The 19,019-nt window shown below is 42.8% G+C and overlaps 1 protein-coding gene across 7 annotated transcripts in view; it reads left to right on the top strand.

Moving 5' to 3' along the window:
- GOT1L1 (glutamic-oxaloacetic transaminase 1 like 1) overlaps positions 1–19,019 on the top strand; it is a 40,565-nt gene that overhangs the window by 3,010 nt on the left and 18,536 nt on the right. For 3 of the 7 annotated variants that reach the window (XR_012007679.1, XR_012007678.1, XR_012007677.1), the window contains exons 1-8: positions 5,087–5,323; positions 6,022–6,203; positions 6,798–6,909; positions 7,154–7,263; positions 7,479–7,571; positions 7,664–7,814; positions 8,947–9,112; positions 9,617–9,759. Coding sequence is in view for 4 of the 7 variants with exons in the window: in XM_072776436.1 (XP_072632537.1) it covers positions 5,209–5,323; positions 6,022–6,203; positions 6,798–6,909; positions 7,154–7,263; positions 7,479–7,571; positions 7,664–7,814; positions 8,947–9,112; positions 9,617–9,759; positions 9,999–10,147 (1,221 nt within the window). In the remaining 3 variants the exon portion in view is untranslated. Of the gene's footprint in view, positions 1–5,086; positions 5,324–6,021; positions 6,204–6,797; positions 6,910–7,153; positions 7,264–7,478; positions 7,572–7,663; positions 7,815–8,946; positions 9,113–9,616; positions 9,760–9,998; positions 10,206–19,019 lie in introns of those variants that run through there. The other 4 variants (XM_072776437.1, XM_072776436.1, XM_072776438.1 and 1 more) reach the window with 4 other exon arrangements.

Genomic DNA, 19,019 nt, shown 5'->3' with positions numbered 1-19,019 from the left:
AGGAGAAAAGTTGGAACTGGATATATAAATTTGACAGATGGATATTTAAGCTCATGGAGGTGGATAAGCTCACCTGCATGGTGCCCATAGACAGAGGAGAGAAAAATTCAGAGTGTATCAGATCAACACACTGTACACCTTAAACTTACGCAGTGTTTATTATATGTCAGTTGGATCTCAATAAAGCTGGGAAAAAATAAAACAACTCCGGGCATGAAAAAAGAAAAGAATTCCGAGTACCAAGCCCTGGAGTATTACAACATTCAGAGGTCAGAAATAGAAGGAACCCGCAAAGCCAACTGAGAAGCAGCAGCAGTAGGGTGAAAGAAGAAGCAACAGTAAGTAGGGAAGGGATGCCGTGGGAAGGAAGTATTTTAAGAAGGAAGTGGCCAGTTGTGTCATACACTGCTGACACACCAAATAAGAAGAGGATTGAGAACACACCATTGGATTTGATAACGCAGCCATTTGTGACCTTGATAAGAGGAGCTTTGGTGGTGAAGTGATGCAGGGGGGCGCTCAACAGAAATTGGAAGATCTGAAGAAATGGAGACAGAAAGTATAAAACATTCTTTCCATAGCTACTGTTCTGAAGGGGATCAGAGATGTGGTGGGTTGATGATCTCATTGTCATCTTAGTTAATCTGGGCATCCTGTTTCCCAGAATTCTTATTAGATTTCAGGTTAAAGTTGACCAAAAGAGGAGAAACTTGCCCAAGATATTAGAGTCAGAAGTGAAGTGGTGCCCTTTAATACTCGAAGGACTTCAGAGTGAGATATAGAAAGCAGAGGACTGTGAGGTTGGGGCTAGTCACTGCATCATCTGATGTTCAGCAGTAGGATCCCCATCTGTTTCCCTTTGTGGTCTGATGGTGGCCATGCTTCCTGCTCCAAATCTCCAGCATCCCTATCCAGTATGTGAACTACCATAGATCTTTTCAATAAATCCTTCTTAATCATAAATCAGCTAGAGTTCCTTTCTGTTGCTTGCAACCAAGAATCTAAAGGGATACTGACAGGAATCAGAGACTTGAGCCAACTAACAAATGTGTTTTTCCCAATTTCTCATCCCATGCTGTTGGTGTCATTTGGTGGGATTTCCTACATGGCAGGGCCAGTAGCTTCTGAGAGCTTTTGGATTGTTTCCTTATAGCTCTATGACTAGAGAGTAATGAAAGGCTCTTCTCCACCAGTTCCAACAAGACTCCAAGATCCCAGGCTTGAACCACATGCGTCTTCTCCCAGCAAGCGCTGGCACTGGGGAATCACAGACCAAAGCTGGGGAATGGGGTGGGGGCTGCTACCAGAAAGACTAGGAAAAGGGTTTCCAGGTAGACTTAGTGAAAAATCACCAACTTCCACTTTTGGAAGCTCATCAGCTCATATTTTTTTTCTCCAAACATGTAATTTACCACTCTGGTAAGTGAGAGTTTATTGCTTTGGAGGCTTTAGAGAACGGATCCTCAGCATCCACACTGATGTTTTGTAGTTGTCAGAGTGACCACCAATATCTGTGGCAGTGGGGAAATGCTGAATCCAAGTGATGTCTTAAGAGACAGATGTGGTTGAGGCGGGTTAGGACTGCATGAATGTGAAGGTATTCCCCCCCCCAACCCAGTCACACAAGAACACCCTAAGAATGGTCAGGAACAACTGAGAAAGACTATGACCAGCTAGTGATCCATACTGTGTAGGAAAAGGCAGGTTATTCTAGTTATTTTAACCATGTTTGTACCTGGGCTACTGAGAGAGGGGAACTTGGGGCTATGTACACTCCATTCCCAGTTATGGGCTAATCAGCTCCCAGGCAGAGCCTCTGGCATAAGCCAGTTAACTCCTCTGTGATGACTTCCCACCTCCTGTCACACTACATGGTCTGGGGTAGTCCAAAGAAAAACTTCCCTGGGGCACCTGGGTGGCTCAGTCGATTAAGCAACTGCCTTTGTCTCAGGTCATAATCCCAGTCATGGGATAGAGCCCCTGCATCAGGCTCCCTGCTCAGCTGGGGGCGGGAGGTGGGGGCCGGGGAGGTCTGCTTCTTCCTCTGCCCCTCACCTCGTTCTTGCTTTCTCTCTCTCTCACTCAAATAATGAAATAAAATCTTAAAACAAAACAAAACAACTACCCTGCATCCTATTGCTGCTGAGACAGCAATGAGGACCCTGGATGTTTAATGGATTTGGAAGCACAAACATAAAGACTTTGGAATGGATAATGCAGTGAACACTTGCTCACCACCTTCCTAGCATCCCTTCTCCCCTCTCCCATTTTTAAGAACACTTGAGATCTCTTTTAGGGAAACCTTCTGTCCTTCTTAGTTGTGTGGTCTGGGAGAGATCCACCCCACTGTCAGCTCTAGGTGATTTATTTAAACTCACTAGAGTATCCCATCCTTGACCATGATAAGATCAGAGATGGGCCAGTGACTCACTGCAGCCAAGAGAAAGGAAAAAGGGGCCTGGGAGCTTCTGGGAAGGAAACGTCCTCATTCTTCCAGGGACCTAAGAGAAGAGTTGTTCTCCCTTCCTCTGGATAGTAAAGGTGTAATGCCTGGAAAGGCTGCATCCATTTTTAAAAACATAAACAGGTTTTGAATGGGAAATCTATGCATTTTGTTCAGCATTTCCCAAGTGTACAGTGAAAAGCAAGTCAGCCTTCTTCCCTGTCCTTGTCCATCAGCCACTCAGTTCTACTTTCCAGAGGCATTCACAGTTACCTGCTACTGGTGTATCCTTCCAGAGCTTTTCCATGCATATGCACATGCAAATGTGTCTTTTATCTTCCACCTCCCGCACCTTCCCAAATGTTCCTGCACTTTGCTCTCTATTCTGTACCTCCCTTGTTTTTACCTAAGGGGGGTATCTCGGAGATTTTTCCACATCTGTACACAGAGGGCTACCTTTTTTTAAAATAAATTAATTTTTTATTGGTGTTCAATTTACCAACATACAGAATAACACCCAGTGCTCATCCCGTCAAGTGCCCCCCTCAGTGCAGAGGGCTACCTTTAACAGCCGCAGGGAATTCTGTTATATGGATGTCCCATTATTAATTTAAGTATCCATTTGGTAGTTGGCATTTCATTTATTTGCAAATAGAGCTGTGATATAAATTTCTTTCAAATGCATATCATTTTACACTGGCTACATTCACTCTTGCTCCTCTGTGCCCAGAGTCAGCTGAAGAACAAAGCTGAAGCGTCCAGAAGAGCAGAACCAAGGAAATCACAGGGAATTAAGCTGGAGCCTTGGTGACACTTTGACACTCTGGACTGAACTGTGATTGAAGTCAGATGTGCCTTGGCCTGCCCAGTTATAGACAAAATAAATGATCTCTCTTGCTTAAGCTAGTTTGGGTTGGGTTTTTTATTACTTGCAACAGAAACAGTGCTGATGGTGCACATGTTGAAATTCTCACAACTGAAATGTGAAGTGAGAAATGTGTGATGACAATTACATGTAAATTTTGATAATAATTATCTTAAAATATAAACATCATAAAAGAGAAACTGGGAAGGGGGTACACCAAAATGTTAACTGTGGTTGTAGATTGTTTGTAGCAAATCAGTGTTTTTCATTACCGATGAAGTTTTGAGGTTTTTGAGGTTTTAAGGTTTTCTACAATAATAGGGGTGATTTTCATAATCATTTGTTGCAAAGCAGGTTCCCAAAACACAGCCTGAGGAAAGAATTTGGAGGTCATGATCTGCAGAGGGAGTACACTGTAGGAGGAAGCTATAAAGAAGTGGAATCACGAGGGGGACAGGAGGTCTCACAAGGATGTGGTCCTAGGTTAAGTCTAGCCTTCACTTGATTTGGAGGTGGGCCATGAAGTGCAAATCGAGCCAAGAGACATCCCAAGACAAGAGGCTTGGCCTGGCTGAGATAGTCATTGGCTGTCCCCGCTCCCCGGTTGGTGGGGGTATAAACTGCCAGGTGGTTTCCAGGTGAGCTGACCCCCTGTTAGCCAACGACTATTTTCCAGAGAAGGTGGATCTGGAAGAGAAGCCTTATCTACCAGTAGGGCTGTAAAGGGTATCTTCGGGAGACACCAGCAGTGTCTACAATAATCACTTACAAAGTTATTTTTAAAAAATAAAAGAAGAAAGCAAAATGCAAGACTGATCTTCCAGAGGCCTTCTCTGTCTACCCTTGATTTCTGCCATCTACACTTGCTGCTCGGCCACCACTGACACAGTTAACCAATGTGAAGTCTTGACTCTAGAATTGAGAGAAAATAGGATTGGCTTCCTGAATTGAAGATTACACTGTTTCTAAACATAGGATTCTTTATTTAAAGTAACTATGGGGGCAGCCCCGGTGGCTCAGTGGTTTATTGCCGCCTTCGGCCCAGGGTGTGATCCTGGAGACCTGGGATCGAGTCCCACATCAGGCTCCCTGCATGGAGCCTGCTTCTCCCTCTGCCTGTGTCTCTGCCTCTCTCTCTCTCTCTCTCACTGTTTCTCATGAATAAATTAAAAAAAAAAAAAAAAAAAACTATGGAAGGGATGCCTGGATGACTCAGTGGTTTAGCGCCTCCCTTTGGCCCAGGGCGTGACCCTGGAGTCCCGGGATCAAGTTCCACATTGGACTCCCTGCATGGAGCCTGCCTCTCCCTCTGCCTGTGTGTCTCTGCCTCTCTCTTTGTGTCTCTCATGAATAAATAAAATCTTAAAAAAAACTATGGAAGAAAACAGTGTTTTCCTTCTATTACTTTTAAAATCTGGGGCCCTTAGCAAAATGAAAGTAGGAGCTTTTTAAATATATCCTTCCACTTGCATTATTGCTAGGTCTGAGGTTTTCACTTCTGCAGGAGAAGCCCTCTGGTGGCCCATGGGCTGCCTGCCTTGCCCTGTCTTCTAAGGGGCTGCCTTGTTACTTTGAATTGGGCAACTGGGAGCCAGAGAAAGAAGGTGCCTGGGAATTCCAGGTCCTCTGTCCCTCCCCCCACCATCTCTGCCCACTTGTTCAGGGAATCCTCCTCAACTGCCACAGAATATTCCCATACATAGATAGCCTTGGGGGATCGCCACCAAAGAGACTGGGACTGGTAGGGTTCTGTTGCTCTGGTAACCAGTTGTCCAGAGCCTCTGCATTGGATCTGCCGGGGTTCCGGGAAGAGGCAGGCCTGGCTGGGCCAGGCTTAGAGGAAGGCTTTGGGGCAGGAGCAGGGAACAGCCTAGTCTTGGCTGTACTTTTTATCTCAGTGATGCCCACCCTTTCTGTGTTCCTGGATGTGCCCTTGGCCCAGAAGCTAGAAGGCAGCTTGTTAAAGACCTACAAGCAAGACGATTGTCCTAAGAAGATTTTCTTGGCCTATAGAGGTAGATACCTTGTGGTTTTGGTGTGTAAGACTTAGTACTCATATCATGATCACGCCCAGAGGACAGTATTGCACTGCCAAAGAGGACTTGGGAGATATAACCCACACCTCTTCAAGCAGAGAACTCTGTTCTTGTTAACAGAATTGTCCAGTGGGGAAAAGCGCAAAAGATTCCCAGGTCATTCTGTGCCTTTTGTCCTTCACTGGGGTCTTCCAGGGATTTGGTGTGTGCTATGGCTTCTTCTCTTCAGCTTGATGCTTGGGAGCCTGCATGGGCACTACACTTCTTCAGGCTCTTCCTTCTCCCCTCCTCTGAACTAAGGGTGGTTCCCCCAAATGACTCTTCTGAAATACAGCCAACCTTCCCCAATGTGAAAGTCAGGGTTGCCTTTGCTTATCCTCGTGTGTCTATAACTTCCATGTGGTATGTCATGTTTGCCCTTTAAAGCGGCATAAATTTAAAAAAATGGCCTAGGCTTCAGCTATCTTTAAAAAGACAAAAATTATACATATTCACTAATAGTACATTGTTTTTTAAAGGGGAAGTGAAAAAAAAAAGAAAGATGTCTTTTCCTAGGCAACTTTTCAAAGCCCCAAGAAAGCCAGGACCAATGCATTGTTTGTGGGCTGTCTACAGAGCCCTGACTTGGAGGCCCTGAGGCCGGGCATCCAGAGCTCCCTTTATGGTTTCCCTCACAGTCTGCATGACCACTGAAGGCCAACCCTGGGTTTCTTCCGTGGTGCCCAAGATCCGGCTTCAGATATCGCAGGACCCGTCTCTGAACTACGAGTATATGCCAATGATGGGTATGAAATCATTCATGGAGGCCTCCTTGAAACTCCTCTTTGGAAAGTACAACCAAGTCATTGTGGAGAACAGGGTGAGGTGAAGGGCCCTTTGCTTATCCACCCAGACACAGGAAGTGGAGCTCTGGGGCCCTGGAGCTCTCCTTGGCATTGACAGAGGACACCCCTGAGATTCAGAGTCCAGAGACTTAGTCAGTGGAGGGCAAAGCCAGGATCAGAACTTGGAGCCCCTGTTCTCTGCACCAGCCTACACTGTGGATGTACAAGCTCTTTCAAGAAAGGAACAGTCTGGAAGCTCTTTCAAAAAAGGAATAATCTGAATCTGAGGCAGTACTAACATTATTACTCTTTTTTTATTTTTATTTTTATTATTTTTTTAAAGATTTTATTTATTTATTCATAGAGACACAGAGAAAGAGAGAGAGGCAGAGACACAGGCAGAGGGAGAAGCAGGCTCCATGCAGAGAGCCCAACGTGGGACTTGATCCAGGGTCTCCAGCATCACCCACTGGGCTGCAGGCGGGGCTAAACCGCCTTGGGCCGAAGGCAGACTTTAAGCCACTGAGCCACCCAGGGATCCCTATGATTACTCTTAAAGAATTATGTCTGCTCAAAAAAAAAAAAAAAAAAAAAAAAAGGAATTATGTCTGCTTATTTTCTGCTGGCAGGTAGGGGGCGTGCACACTGTTGGTGACAATGGTGCCTTCCAACTTGGGGCCCAGTTCCTCAAAATCTGGCGTAAAGATTCTCGAATAGTTTACATCATTTCTTCTAAAAAAGGTGAGTATTATGCAAAATGAGGGTGACAGAAGACCCCTCTCTCCTGTTCTTGATTTCCACCCCATTCACAATCTTCACGTTGCCTTTCTCACTCTCTGTCATGAGCAAGATGGTGGACAAGCCAAGCATGCTCATCCCTTTCCTGTTATTGCCTCACCTTCAGCCAGTGACCCTCAGACCCATTCTCTTACATGTCTGCCTCCATTTCCTCTGTACCAGCTGAAGGGGGGCTGTGTTCCTACAGAATCACATGGACTCGTCTTCCAGGACATGGGCTTTACAGTTTGTGAATACTCCTTGTGGGATTCCAAGCAGCTGTGCATGGACCCCAATGTGCTTCTCGATGTGGCGGAGGTAGGGGGCCCTGCTCAGAACCTTCTCCCCAGACCTGATTACGATTTTATTTTCCTTTCATCCCCTCCTCCCTTGTTGTCATGGAAGGCCTTTACTAGGCTTGGATTTGCCTGGCCCTTTAGTAGGAACCAACATGGAGGATCACTTCTCCATGTGTCCTAGTGCCACTCCCACCTGGTAGGGGAAGTACCTGATGAGACAGTGTCTACCTGCAGCAGGCCCCGCATGGCTGTATCTTTGTGATTGGGAACATTGGTGACTGCAAGTTGACACAGAGTCAGTGGGCAAGGTTGATAGCCAGCATGAAGGTGAGCCCAACATCTGGCCGACTTTCCTCCCTCTCTCCATCTACCATCTCCTCCACTGACCTCATTCTTTTTCCATTTTTCTTTCTCTACAGAGCAAGCAGATATTCCCATTTTTTGACATTCCTTATCAAGGTTTGTCCACCGGGAACTTGGAGGAAGATACTGGATTCTTACAATACTTTGTGTCTCAGGACTTTGAGTTCTTCTGCAGCCAGTCTCTGTCCAAGATTTTTGGCATCTATGGTATGCTATGGGCAGGAGGGGAAGGGAAGTCCTAGTGCTGAAGTGGTGCCAATAGCCAAGGCACAAATGATGTGTTTGACATCTCCCGCCCTCTGGAGAGAGCCAAGGCCTCCAGAGAGAGCACCCATGGAGGCAGAAGGAAAGAGCACTGAGCTACAAGTCAGGTTCTGTGATACCCTCTCAGCTCAGCTCCTAAAACTAGCTACTAAAACTGACTCCAGGGATCCCTGGGTGGCTCAGCGGTTTAGCACCTGCCTTGGGCCCAGGGCGTGATCCTGGAAACCCAGGATAGAGTCCCACATCAGGCTCCCTCTGTGGAGCCTGCTTCTCCCTTTGCCTGTGTCTCTGCCTCTCTCTCTCTCTCTCTGTGTCTCTCATGAATAAATAAATAAAATCTTTAAAAAAATAAAATAAAACTGACTCCAGTTATAAAATAAAATAAAATAAAATAAAATAAAATAAAATAAAATAAAATAAAATTGACTCCAGTTATTTTTTTAAAAGATTTTATTTATTTATTTATTTATGAGAGACACAGAGAGAGAGAGAGAGGCAGAGACACAGGCAGAGGGAGAAGCAGGCTTCTCGCAGGGAGCCCGATGTGGAACTTGAACCTGGAACTCCGGGATCACGCCCTGAGCTGAAGGCAGATGCTCAACCGCTGAGCCACCCAGGTGTCCCTGACTCCAGTTATTTTTAAAAATTTATTTAACTTTTATAGAGGGAGAGAGGGAGGAAAGGCAGAGGGAGAGAGGGAGAGTGAAACTCAAGGAGCTTGATTTCATGACCCTGAGATCATGACTTGAGCCAAAAGTAAGAGTTGGGTGCTTAACTGACTGAGCCACGCAGGTGCCCCAAGACTGACTCCAGTTAAATCATTTCCCCTTTGGGCCTCTGTTTCCTCAGCTATAAGATGAGGGGGAGGGCTTAGTGATCTTTGAGACTCTTACTTATAGCTATCTTTTCTGGAAGAAGAGCCTCTGACAACTTCCTGGGGTCTGGATATCTGCTTGGCTGTGCCGGGAGGAGGGCCAGGTAGCCCAACCCTCTCTTCTGCAGGTTGAAGGTAGAGTCATAAGGGAAAACCCTGGTCATAGAGGAGACTTAGGGGCTGTCTGTCCCAATGCTGCAGATGAAGGAGTGGGGGTCCTGGTCGTGGTGGCACTCAACAACCAGCTCCTGCTATGCGTCCTCTCCCAGCTGATGAATCTCACCCAGGCCCTGTGGCTAAACCCTCCTACTAGAGGTGCTCGCATTATCACCTCCATCCTCTGTAACCCTGCTCTTCAGGGGGAATGGTAAGGGGAAAGGGTGGGGGCAGGAAGGGATGGCAGAGTCTCTAGACCTACGTATAGACTTGCTGGTTCACAGAATTCTCCTGACCCAGTTGCCTCTTTGACTCCATTCATTCATCAACATTTGCTGAGGACTCATTGTATACCAATAGCAGGGGCTATGTCAAAGATTGCTTTACTTTGGGGGAGTGGGTGATAGGACATTCTTTGGGATATAGTCCAATGAATTATTTGAACCCTTTCAGATTGCAGGAGGTTAGGCAGCATCAAGGACTTGCTATTCTGCAAAATCTGCCTACAAGCCTACTTGGCTTACTTAAATTAATATGAGCTGAAACTCTCCTCCCATTTGTAACCAACCAACCCTGGGCCCTGGGCCCTGGGCTCCACTAGCGTGCCCTCAGGCACTGTGGTTGGGGCTTCTGAAGGCAAGAAGAGAGGAATGGAAATGAGGAGGTTGAGAGCAGGGGAAAGCTCTTTAATTTCTTGCTCTCTTTCCTTTGGCAGGAAGCAGAGTCTGAAAGAGCTTGTAGAGAACATCATGCTGATCAAGGAAAAGGTGAAGGAGAAGCTCCGGCTCCTGGGAACCCCTGGCTCTTGGGATCACATCACAGACCAGAACGGGCCCCAGAGCTATCTTGGACTCAACTGTAAGTGTCTAGGAGGATATAGCTTCCCCTTTATGACCATTGAATTGTATTTGAGTATTAAACTTCACGGACCAGGTGACCAGTCCCCAGCATTGCCTCAGAGTTTGATTCTTTCCTGAGAGAAGTAGAGCTGTATTAAAGACCCTTCTGGATCCCCAGAAATGCTGACACTTCCTATCCCCTGTAATACACCCTGACTAGAGGGGAGTTAGTATCTCAGACCCTGTGATTATCACCAGCCCAAAAGGTGGAATACCTGGTCAAGAAAAAGCATATCTACATCCCTAAGAACGGTCGGATCAACTTCACCTGTATCAATGCCTGGAACATAGATTATATCACTCAGAGCATCAACGAGGCTGTCCTCTCCCCCGAGGGCTCAGAGTAATGTCTTCAGAAAATCAATGACTCCTAGTTTGAATAAAAAGCTTTGGTCTTTGCAAAAATTCTGTACTGATACTCATTGCTACAATTTATTTCTCTGTAAAGTGCTCTCTCTTTCCACCTGTTGATGAAGCATTGGTCTGGACTCAGCAAAGAGAGGTTAAAAAGGCCCAGAGAAGAAGGGAATGTCTATCTTCAATGACCATCTCATATTTATTGAACACCTACTATATTAAGGCCCTGATCTGATGCCTTAGTTTGTTTAGGCTGTTCTCCAAAAATACCAACAAATTCAGTGTCTGGTGAAGGTCCACTTCCTGGTTCATAAACAGCATCTTCTAGCTGTAACATCACATGGTGGAAAAGCTCTCCCTAAAGCTTCCTTTATAAAGGCACTAATCCCATTCCTCAGGGCTCTGCCTCTATGACCTAACTACATCCAAACCATCTCATTGGAGATTAGGTGTCAACATATGAATTTTGAAGGGGCGCTAACATTCAGATCATAGCATCTGGGCATCAAAAGGAAGGCAAAAAAATTAGGTATGATCCAGTCCTTTTTTTCCAGAAGCTTATAGTCTAGTTGGGAGACAAGCCTTAGTCCTGTTGACTGTTGAAATGTTAAGTAACATTTCAAGGTTGAATGTAATAAAAAGTCACATAGATTATACGGACAGCAAATATGTCAAGAGTTTAGAGAAGAAAAACCTTAATGTGGCCCAGAACTGTTGGGGAAGATCTCAAAAGGAACTACAAATTGGTTTGGAAATTGATGGATTTCTAGGAGTAGTGATACTAGGTAGAAGGGAGCTAGAAGGATATGCCAGGCAGAGAGCAACCAGAGCAATGGTCATTGGCATAATCATAAAATATAATTTTTTAAAGATTTTTATTTATTCGAGAGAGAGAGAGAGAGAGAGAGAGAGAGAGAGAGGCAGAGACACAGGCAGAGGGAGAAGCAGGCTCCATGCAGGGAGCCTGATGTGGGACTCGATCCTGGGACTCCAGCATCACGCCCTGGGCCAAAGGCAGGTGCTAAACCGCTGAGCCACCCAGGGATCCCAAAATATAATTATTTGTTGGGTGTCTGCTAATGTATGGAACTCTGCAAGCTCCCAAGATACTAAAAGGTATGACAGTCGCTTCTCTTATGGTGACCTCCACCCTAGCTGGGGAGATACAACTTACATGGTAAAAATGTAGTTAAGAATAAAAGATGGCATGTAATATGTGCTAGATGAGTGTCCATAAATGGTTAACTTAGCAAGACTTGCTTGTTCAAACTTTGTCTCAAAGGTCTTTGGGATTGGCCCTTGACTGGCTCCTGGGAAATGAACTCTGAGCTTGGAGTATCCTGCTTAATCAAAGTGGCTTTGTATGCCCAAGATCTTGAGACATGTTTGAGCTCTGGGGGCCGGAAATTGAGTGATTAAGCTCAGTTACATGGGCACTGCACACCTTTGTGACTAACCATCAATAAAACTTTGAATACCAAAGTTTTGATATCCCTGATTGGCAACACTTTATACATATTTTTACCCATTGGTATTGAATTGAGCTCTGTCTGTGCAAGTTCAATGGGAGAGGACACCTGGAAGCTTGGCTTGATTTCTCCTGGGCTCCATCCAAGGTGATTTTTTTCCTTTGCTCATTTTAGTCTGCATCCTTTCACTGTAATAAACTGTAACATCGGGTACAGCAGCTTTTCTGGGTCTTGCAAATCCTAATAAATCAGAGGCTTGGAGACTCCTGACACATTAACTTAGATGCAGAACTGGGTATAGCACAAGGATTTGGGCAAATGCAATGCAAGTTTCTTTGCGTTCTGTGAAGACTGTTCTTACAGGACTTACAGGCAAGTGATCAGCCTTGTGGGATCGGGCTTTAGATCTCAAAGCCTGTTTGCCAAGACTACTGGGTTCCTGCCTGGAAAATAAATAGTACCTTTCCCATAGATTGTAATTCTTTAGATAGGAGGTGGAGCCTCTGCCTACAGGTCTCATAAGTGAAGAGGATTACAAGCAAATTAATGGAGCAGGTGGGCCAGATCCTGTTTTTTTTTTTTTTTTTTGTAGTGACTAGAGAAGATTTTTAATATATTTAAGTGGTAATTTATTCACATGTATATATTTGTTTCAGGATTTCTTTTCCTTTAGTGCTGCAGGTCTTGGTCATGCTGTTTGGAAGAAGGAATAGATAGACTGGATAAAGAATGAGCAATAGTACAAAGTTCCTGGAGGGAGGGGACCCAAGAGGATTGCCACTGGAGTTTCTAAGTCTAGAGGTTTTTATGAACTCTTCTGGAGTACTATCTTAAACAACCGGGGTGTACTAAGGCATGTAAATCAGGGCTTCGATCACACATTTGTCTACCTATCTGTAGATGGATTTATCTTGAGTCCCTGTGTTTCCCCACAGATGCAAATTCTTCTCTTAGGTCTTCTGAAGACTCCTTTTGTCCTTAGCTTCTAGGAGCGTCTAGCCTAAATGTCAGAAGAACTCTAGAGGAACCCTCAGTGCCTATGGGTGACATGTTTTAACTATTTTCAAAGGTGCGTTAGCATAAAGATAACATTTATTCAACCAGGTTCTCCCAAACTTCTGAGCCTAAGAAAATGATTCTAGTGACTTTTAGGTTATATAGTTTCGACAGCATTGAGCTAACAGAGCAAAACTACTGCCTGTGACCTTTTCTACTAGTGGCTTACATGAGATACAAGGGCTTCTAAGGCTCTCAGCCCAGGATTCTGGCAGGATTTGAGGGAGAGAATGGTTTTCCTCTCACATTTTGTTCCTAGTTAACTTCAAGACCCCATTTTAAAATTTCTTACTCAATATACACTTAAGCCTTCCTTTTTTATATATATTTTATTTAAATTCAATTTGCCAACATAAAACACCCAGTGCTCATCTTATCATGTGCTTCTTTCGTACGTTTAAGTCTTCTTTGAAACTAATTTCTGTCTTGATCACCTCTTAAGTTAGTTTCAGATGCCTGATTACTACCCTTTGTTTAAAGTAGTAATGAATTGAAACTTTTTATTATATTTTCAAATACAGTAGGAAAAACTATATAATGAACCCCCTTGCACCCATTATCCTGCTTCAATGATCAAATCACAGCCAATCTTCTTTCTTCTATATCTCCATGTGCACTTCCAAATTATTTTGAAACAAACCATTAATCCACTTTCATTTTTAAATTTAGTATGTACTCCTAGAAGACAAGGGCTCCCCTTTTTAAAATACCCATAATAAAATCAAACAAGGGGTGGTGAAAAGGGAGGTGGGTGGGGTGATGGGGGTGACTGGGTGATGGACACTGAGGGGGGACTTGATGGGATGAGCACTGGGTGTTATGCTATATGTTGTCAAATTGAACTCCAATTAAAAAAATATGGAAAATAAAGTAAAATAAAATACACATAATACTAACATCACACACCTCCAAATCAATAATTATTTCATATTGTCCTACATTTGGTATTCTTAAAAATAGTTGCCTTTTTTTTTAAGGGAGGGAGAGGTGAGGGAAGGGCAGAGGGAGAGAAGGAAGCTTAAGCAGACACCACACTCAGCTCAGAGCCCCATGTGGGGCTCTATCCTACCACCCTGAGATCATGACCTGAGCTGAAATCAAGAGTAAGACACTCAACTGATCAAGGCTCCCAGGTGTCCCAAATAGTGTTTTATAGTTAATCATATATTGTAGTTGATTATTTTGGTGGATTTTATTTTTTTGGTGAGCATTCCTTGACATTCCTCCCATTGAAAAGCAGAGCTTAATTTTCCTTGCCTTGGGAGAATTTCTAACAAAGAGAGTTCAGCAGAAATGATGCTTTGTGACGTCTGTGGCTGTCATGGTTGGTTGTTCAGCTTTTACTAGCTCGCTGTCAGCCTTTGTCTCTCTCAATCTCTCTCTTTCTTGATCTCTAGTTCTCTTGACTCTTGCTTTCGGAATCAAACCCACCAAACTGTAGACAATCCAAGCAGGCTCGCAGAGAGTCCTGTGTAGGTATGCTGGCCCTGGCCCTAGTGGAGGTCCCACTGACAGCTAGTATCAACCTCTAGACATGTGGTGATTCCAGCCTCCAACCTTCAAGCCATCCCACTGACTGAGCGAAGCAGAGATAAACTGTCCTGCTAGTTCCTTCCCTAATTCCCAATTTATAAGCAAATGAAATGTAGTTATTGCTAAGACACTATGTTTTGGAGTGATTTGTTACACAAGTATATAGATATGTGGAAAAATTATTTTGTCTTTTAGGTCTGTATAGTTTTTTTTCCATGTTTTTTTTTTAAATCTCAAAATTTTTTAAAATTGAAGAGTTGGGTCTTTTGTCCTGTAGGGTTTCCAGACTGAGTTTTGCTGATTCCACCCCCATACTATTATTTAACTGTTCCTCTACCCCCCTGTATTTCTTGAAAATAAGAATTTAAGATTAGAGGCTTGATCAGATTCAGGTTTATTGTTATTATTCCTTGTCTCTGTAAGATCACATCATAGACGGTGGTGGTGTGTTTCATCAGGAAGCACATGATACTAGTTGTTTTTCTGAGATGTTAGCAGTTATTGATTATGCCTAGCTCCATTCATCCATTAGTATTGCAGAATGGTGATGTCCTAAGACTAACATTATTTATTCATTTTTAGCTAGAATACTTTTATGAATAGGAATTTCCTCTCACCATGGTTTGATGAATGTGATCTGCATTTTACATAGGAAAGACAGAATTGGGGCACCTGGGTGACTTGGTTGGTTAAGTGTTTGCCTTCGGCTCAGATCATGATCTCGGGGTCCTGAGATTGAGCCCCACATTGGGCTCCCTGCTCAGTGGGGAGCCTGCTTCTCCCTCTACCTCTGCTGCTCCCCCTGCTTGTGCTTTCTCATTCTCTGTGTCAAATAAATAAATAAAATCTTTTTAAAAAATAAAAAGGAAAGGCAGAATTAATACTTGATTGTCCTACCATTTACCAGTTTTTTATTTATTTATTTATTTATTTATTTATTTATTTATTTATTTATTTAAAAGATTTTGTTTATTTATTCGTGAGAGACAAAGAGAAAGACAGAGACACAGACAGAGGGAGAAGCAGGCTTCTTGCAGGGGAGCCCAATGTGGGACTCGATCCTGGGTCTCCAAGATCATGTCCTGGGCCAAAGGCAAACGCTAAACCGCTGAGCCACCCAGGTGCCCCTCATTTACTAGTTTTTAAATCAGTGAGTTGCTATACTAGCATTATCTAAGGGTGATTGGTAAGATATTTTTAAAAAGTGTTATAAATTTATTATGTGTTTTATTCTACTGCAAACCTTAAAAATGTCACATCTTTGATCTGAAGGAGCCAATTCACATTAGTTTCTGAGATCTTTTGATACAACCCTAGCACTCTTTGATAGCTTCTCTGCTCTCTGGCAAGACAAGATGTTCCAGGAAAATTTCAGGACCATCCAGGAACATCTTCTGCCCCAGACTTGGAATCAGTCATTTCTCAAAGGCACTGTAATCACTTTTAGCAGATAAAAGTATTTATAACTCCAGAGTCTGGGCTCTTAAAGTGTTCATTGCTGCTGGATTGCTTATCATTTCCAAGTCTTTTCAGTAACAGAAAACACATTGAGTGCATACTAATATTTCTTTTTTTAAAGAGAGATTTATTTACTTGTTCATGAGAGAGACACACACACACACACAGAGGCAGAGACATAGGCAGAGGGAGAAGCAGGCTCCTCGTAGGAGCCCAATGCAGGACTCAATCGCGGATTCGACCTGAGCGGAAGGCAGCTGCCCAATCGCTGAGCCACCCAGGCGTCCCACATATTAATATTCCAAACACAATTCAGAACTTCAGTGTTTTTACTGACCCCATTAATTTTATACATCCTTACAAACTTCTTTCTCTCATGCCCCAAATCCCAGCTTTTGACACCAGTATGATTACTTACTTGCTTTAACTGACACTACCCACACTACCATGTGAAAATAATACCTTCTGAAAAATAATACCAATACCAGTACTAAAATAATTACTAAAAACAGTTAAAAATATTTTTTGCGGAGGTTTTGTCTTTAGGGCTATATCCCACTGGGGATATATACCTGAATTACTTGTTTTAAAGACTTGGAATAGTTCCTCTATGTGGTTATACCACCAATTCAATCTACAGTTGAATTCATTTGTTTTATTTCACTGTTATTTTTAGAGAATAATTTTTATTTTTATTTTCTTTTATGGTTATGTAAAATACTTACATGATTCCAAAGTCATATCTACAAAACTAGGTATATTAAAAGAAGTCTGTTTTTTACTGTACTCTCCATGCTATTACCTTCTCCCTCATAGGTAACTTTTGTCAGAGTTTTATGGTTTATTCTTCCATTTTGTTTAAAATGTAATCAAATATCTGTGTGTGTGTGTGTGTGCGTGCGTGTGTAAGTATTCCTAACTTTTTCATTCCTAAGTAAATATATAAGTAGTATTTTATTGGTTGATCTCAAATTTAAATGCTTCAGCCTCAAGAAGTGTCTATATTCACCCTATCCATATCCTATATTCATTTGGCTTTCATCTGTCCAGATTGGAGTCTAACTCTGTAGTTTGAAGTCCATTAATTTCATGAGTGACCAATGAGATTCTAACTGGATGTGTATCTTTGACTAGTCATTTCCTTTTTCTGGGGCTCATTTAATAAATGATAGGTTGGAATAAAATTTTCTCAAGATCTTTTTTTACCTGAAATTATTATTTCCCAGATTTTCATATATATATATATATATATATATATTATATATATATACACTTATTTGTGTGTGAGAGAGAGAGCGAGAGAGCATGAACAAGGGGCAGAGAGAGAAGCATGCTCTCCACTGAGCAGGGAGCCCAATGTGGGACTTGATCCCAGGACCATGAGATTATGACCGAAGCCAAAGGCAGATGCCCAACCAACCCAGGCGCCCCTCCCCAGACTTTCTTTAGCTAGGTCATGCTTCTCTTAAATTTCTTAATTTACTTTTAAAAATTATCTTTTTTTTTTTTTTTTTTTTTTTTTTTGAGAGAGAGAAAGAGTGCATGTGAGTGGTGGGAGGAGGGTAGAAGTAGGGAGAGAGAAAATCTTAAGCTCTGGGATCATGACCCGAGCCAAAATCAAGAGTCAGATGCTTAAGTGACTAAGCCACCCAAAGCATCCCTTAAATTTTCTTTAATTATCTTAAAGGTTCTTAAATTATCCAGAATGAAATATATCATCACCTAAATTTTCTTCTGGTTCTTAAATTCTACAAGACTATGTCAAGCATTTGCTAGGCTGGCTTCTCTAGAAAGCAGCCTTTGGGAATTAGGAAACTTTGGCTCCAAGATGTTCTTGTATCATTTCAGTCATTATCCACAGTAAAATTTGAGCCTCCTTTGTGTTTTGTATGAGAAACATTTTTAGCTCATAGGGATACAAAGAGGTATAGGACATTCTGAGATGAGTTGTCTTAATGTGATTAAGAAACATCAATTTTGGGACATCTGGGTGGCTCAGCGGTTTAACACCTGCCTTTGGCCCAGGGCCTCTTCCTGGGGTCCAAGGATCAAGTCCCACATTGGGCTCCCTGCATGGAGCCTGCTTCTCCCTCTGCCTATGTCTCTGCCTTTCTCTTTCTGCATCTCTCATGAATAAATAAATAAAATCTTTTTTAAAAAAAGAGACATCAATTTTGACTAATAGTATTTGCTATCAACTATTGGTAAAACACACACACACACACACACACACACACATACTTGTTGATTTGCAGCATATATACATACCTTGGGTGCCTGGCTGGCTCAGTTGGTAGAGCATGTGACTCTTCTCATGGTTGTGAGTTTGAGCCCCATGTTGGGTGTAGAGCTTACTTAAAAATCTTTTTTTAAAAACAGACTTTTAAATTTAGAGATACAGAGAGAGAGTGCTTGCGTGTACTAGTAGGGGAGGGGCAGAGAGAGAGAGAATCTTCAAGCAGACTCCCTGCTAAGTGCATTGTGGGGCTGGATCCCATGACCCATGAGATCATGACCCATGAGATCATGAGCTGAACCAAGAGTCAAACACTTAAGCCACTAAGCCACCCAAGCACCCCACTTAAAAAAAATCTTGAAAAAAAAAACCTTGATGGAAAATGGACATAAACAGGCAATTTATTAAAGGATTTAGGACATAAGCAATTTACTAAAAAAGAAACTTTCAATCTGAAAAAAATTATTATTCATCATTAATTTAAAGAATGCAAACTAAAATAACTAGCAACAATGTAGAGAAAGGTTCAATGGACAACAAGGATCAAATCGTTAAACTCATCAGGATTTGAGAGCAGGAAATGACATATAGTCTGTGGTACTGCATGGGAACAGAAAAATCAAGAATCAATACTCATTTCTCTGTGCCTCTTTGACAGTGGGAAAGGATTAATTGTAGTAAGACTGCTTTCATGGAGTGCCCATTTGAGTAAGGTTATAGGGTTTTCTCCAGAAAAATTCAGTTACTTACATGCAGAATTGGAGGAAGAGATTAAGCAGGTGTGATCATGATGGGGATCCTGCAGTAAAGATGAGAAAAAGGCAAGAAGGACCTGAGAACTTGTAGGCAGCAGCTGCTGTTTGGACCATGGTAACAGGGCTGGCTGTGAAGGAAAGTTGACATGAGAGGAGGAAGTGAAGTCAGTGAAAATAGTGGTGTAAGGACCTCTGAAAATTCTCTCAGCCATAAGAGAAATGAGAAGCCAGAATAGATTATCAGAAGAACTTTTTCATAACTCTGGAAATTAATCTAAGGTTTGCAGCAATCCAGAGAGTGTTTACTCAAGAAAAACAGCTGACTCTAGATAAAAGCAGTGAGCTTTGTGGGGTT

This window comes from Canis lupus, chromosome 15 (genome assembly GCF_048164855.1).
Source record: "Canis lupus baileyi chromosome 15, mCanLup2.hap1, whole genome shotgun sequence".
Classification (NCBI taxonomy): Eukaryota; Metazoa; Chordata; class Mammalia; order Carnivora; family Canidae; genus Canis; species Canis lupus.
This window is presented reverse-complemented; position numbering and strand designations above follow the sequence as displayed.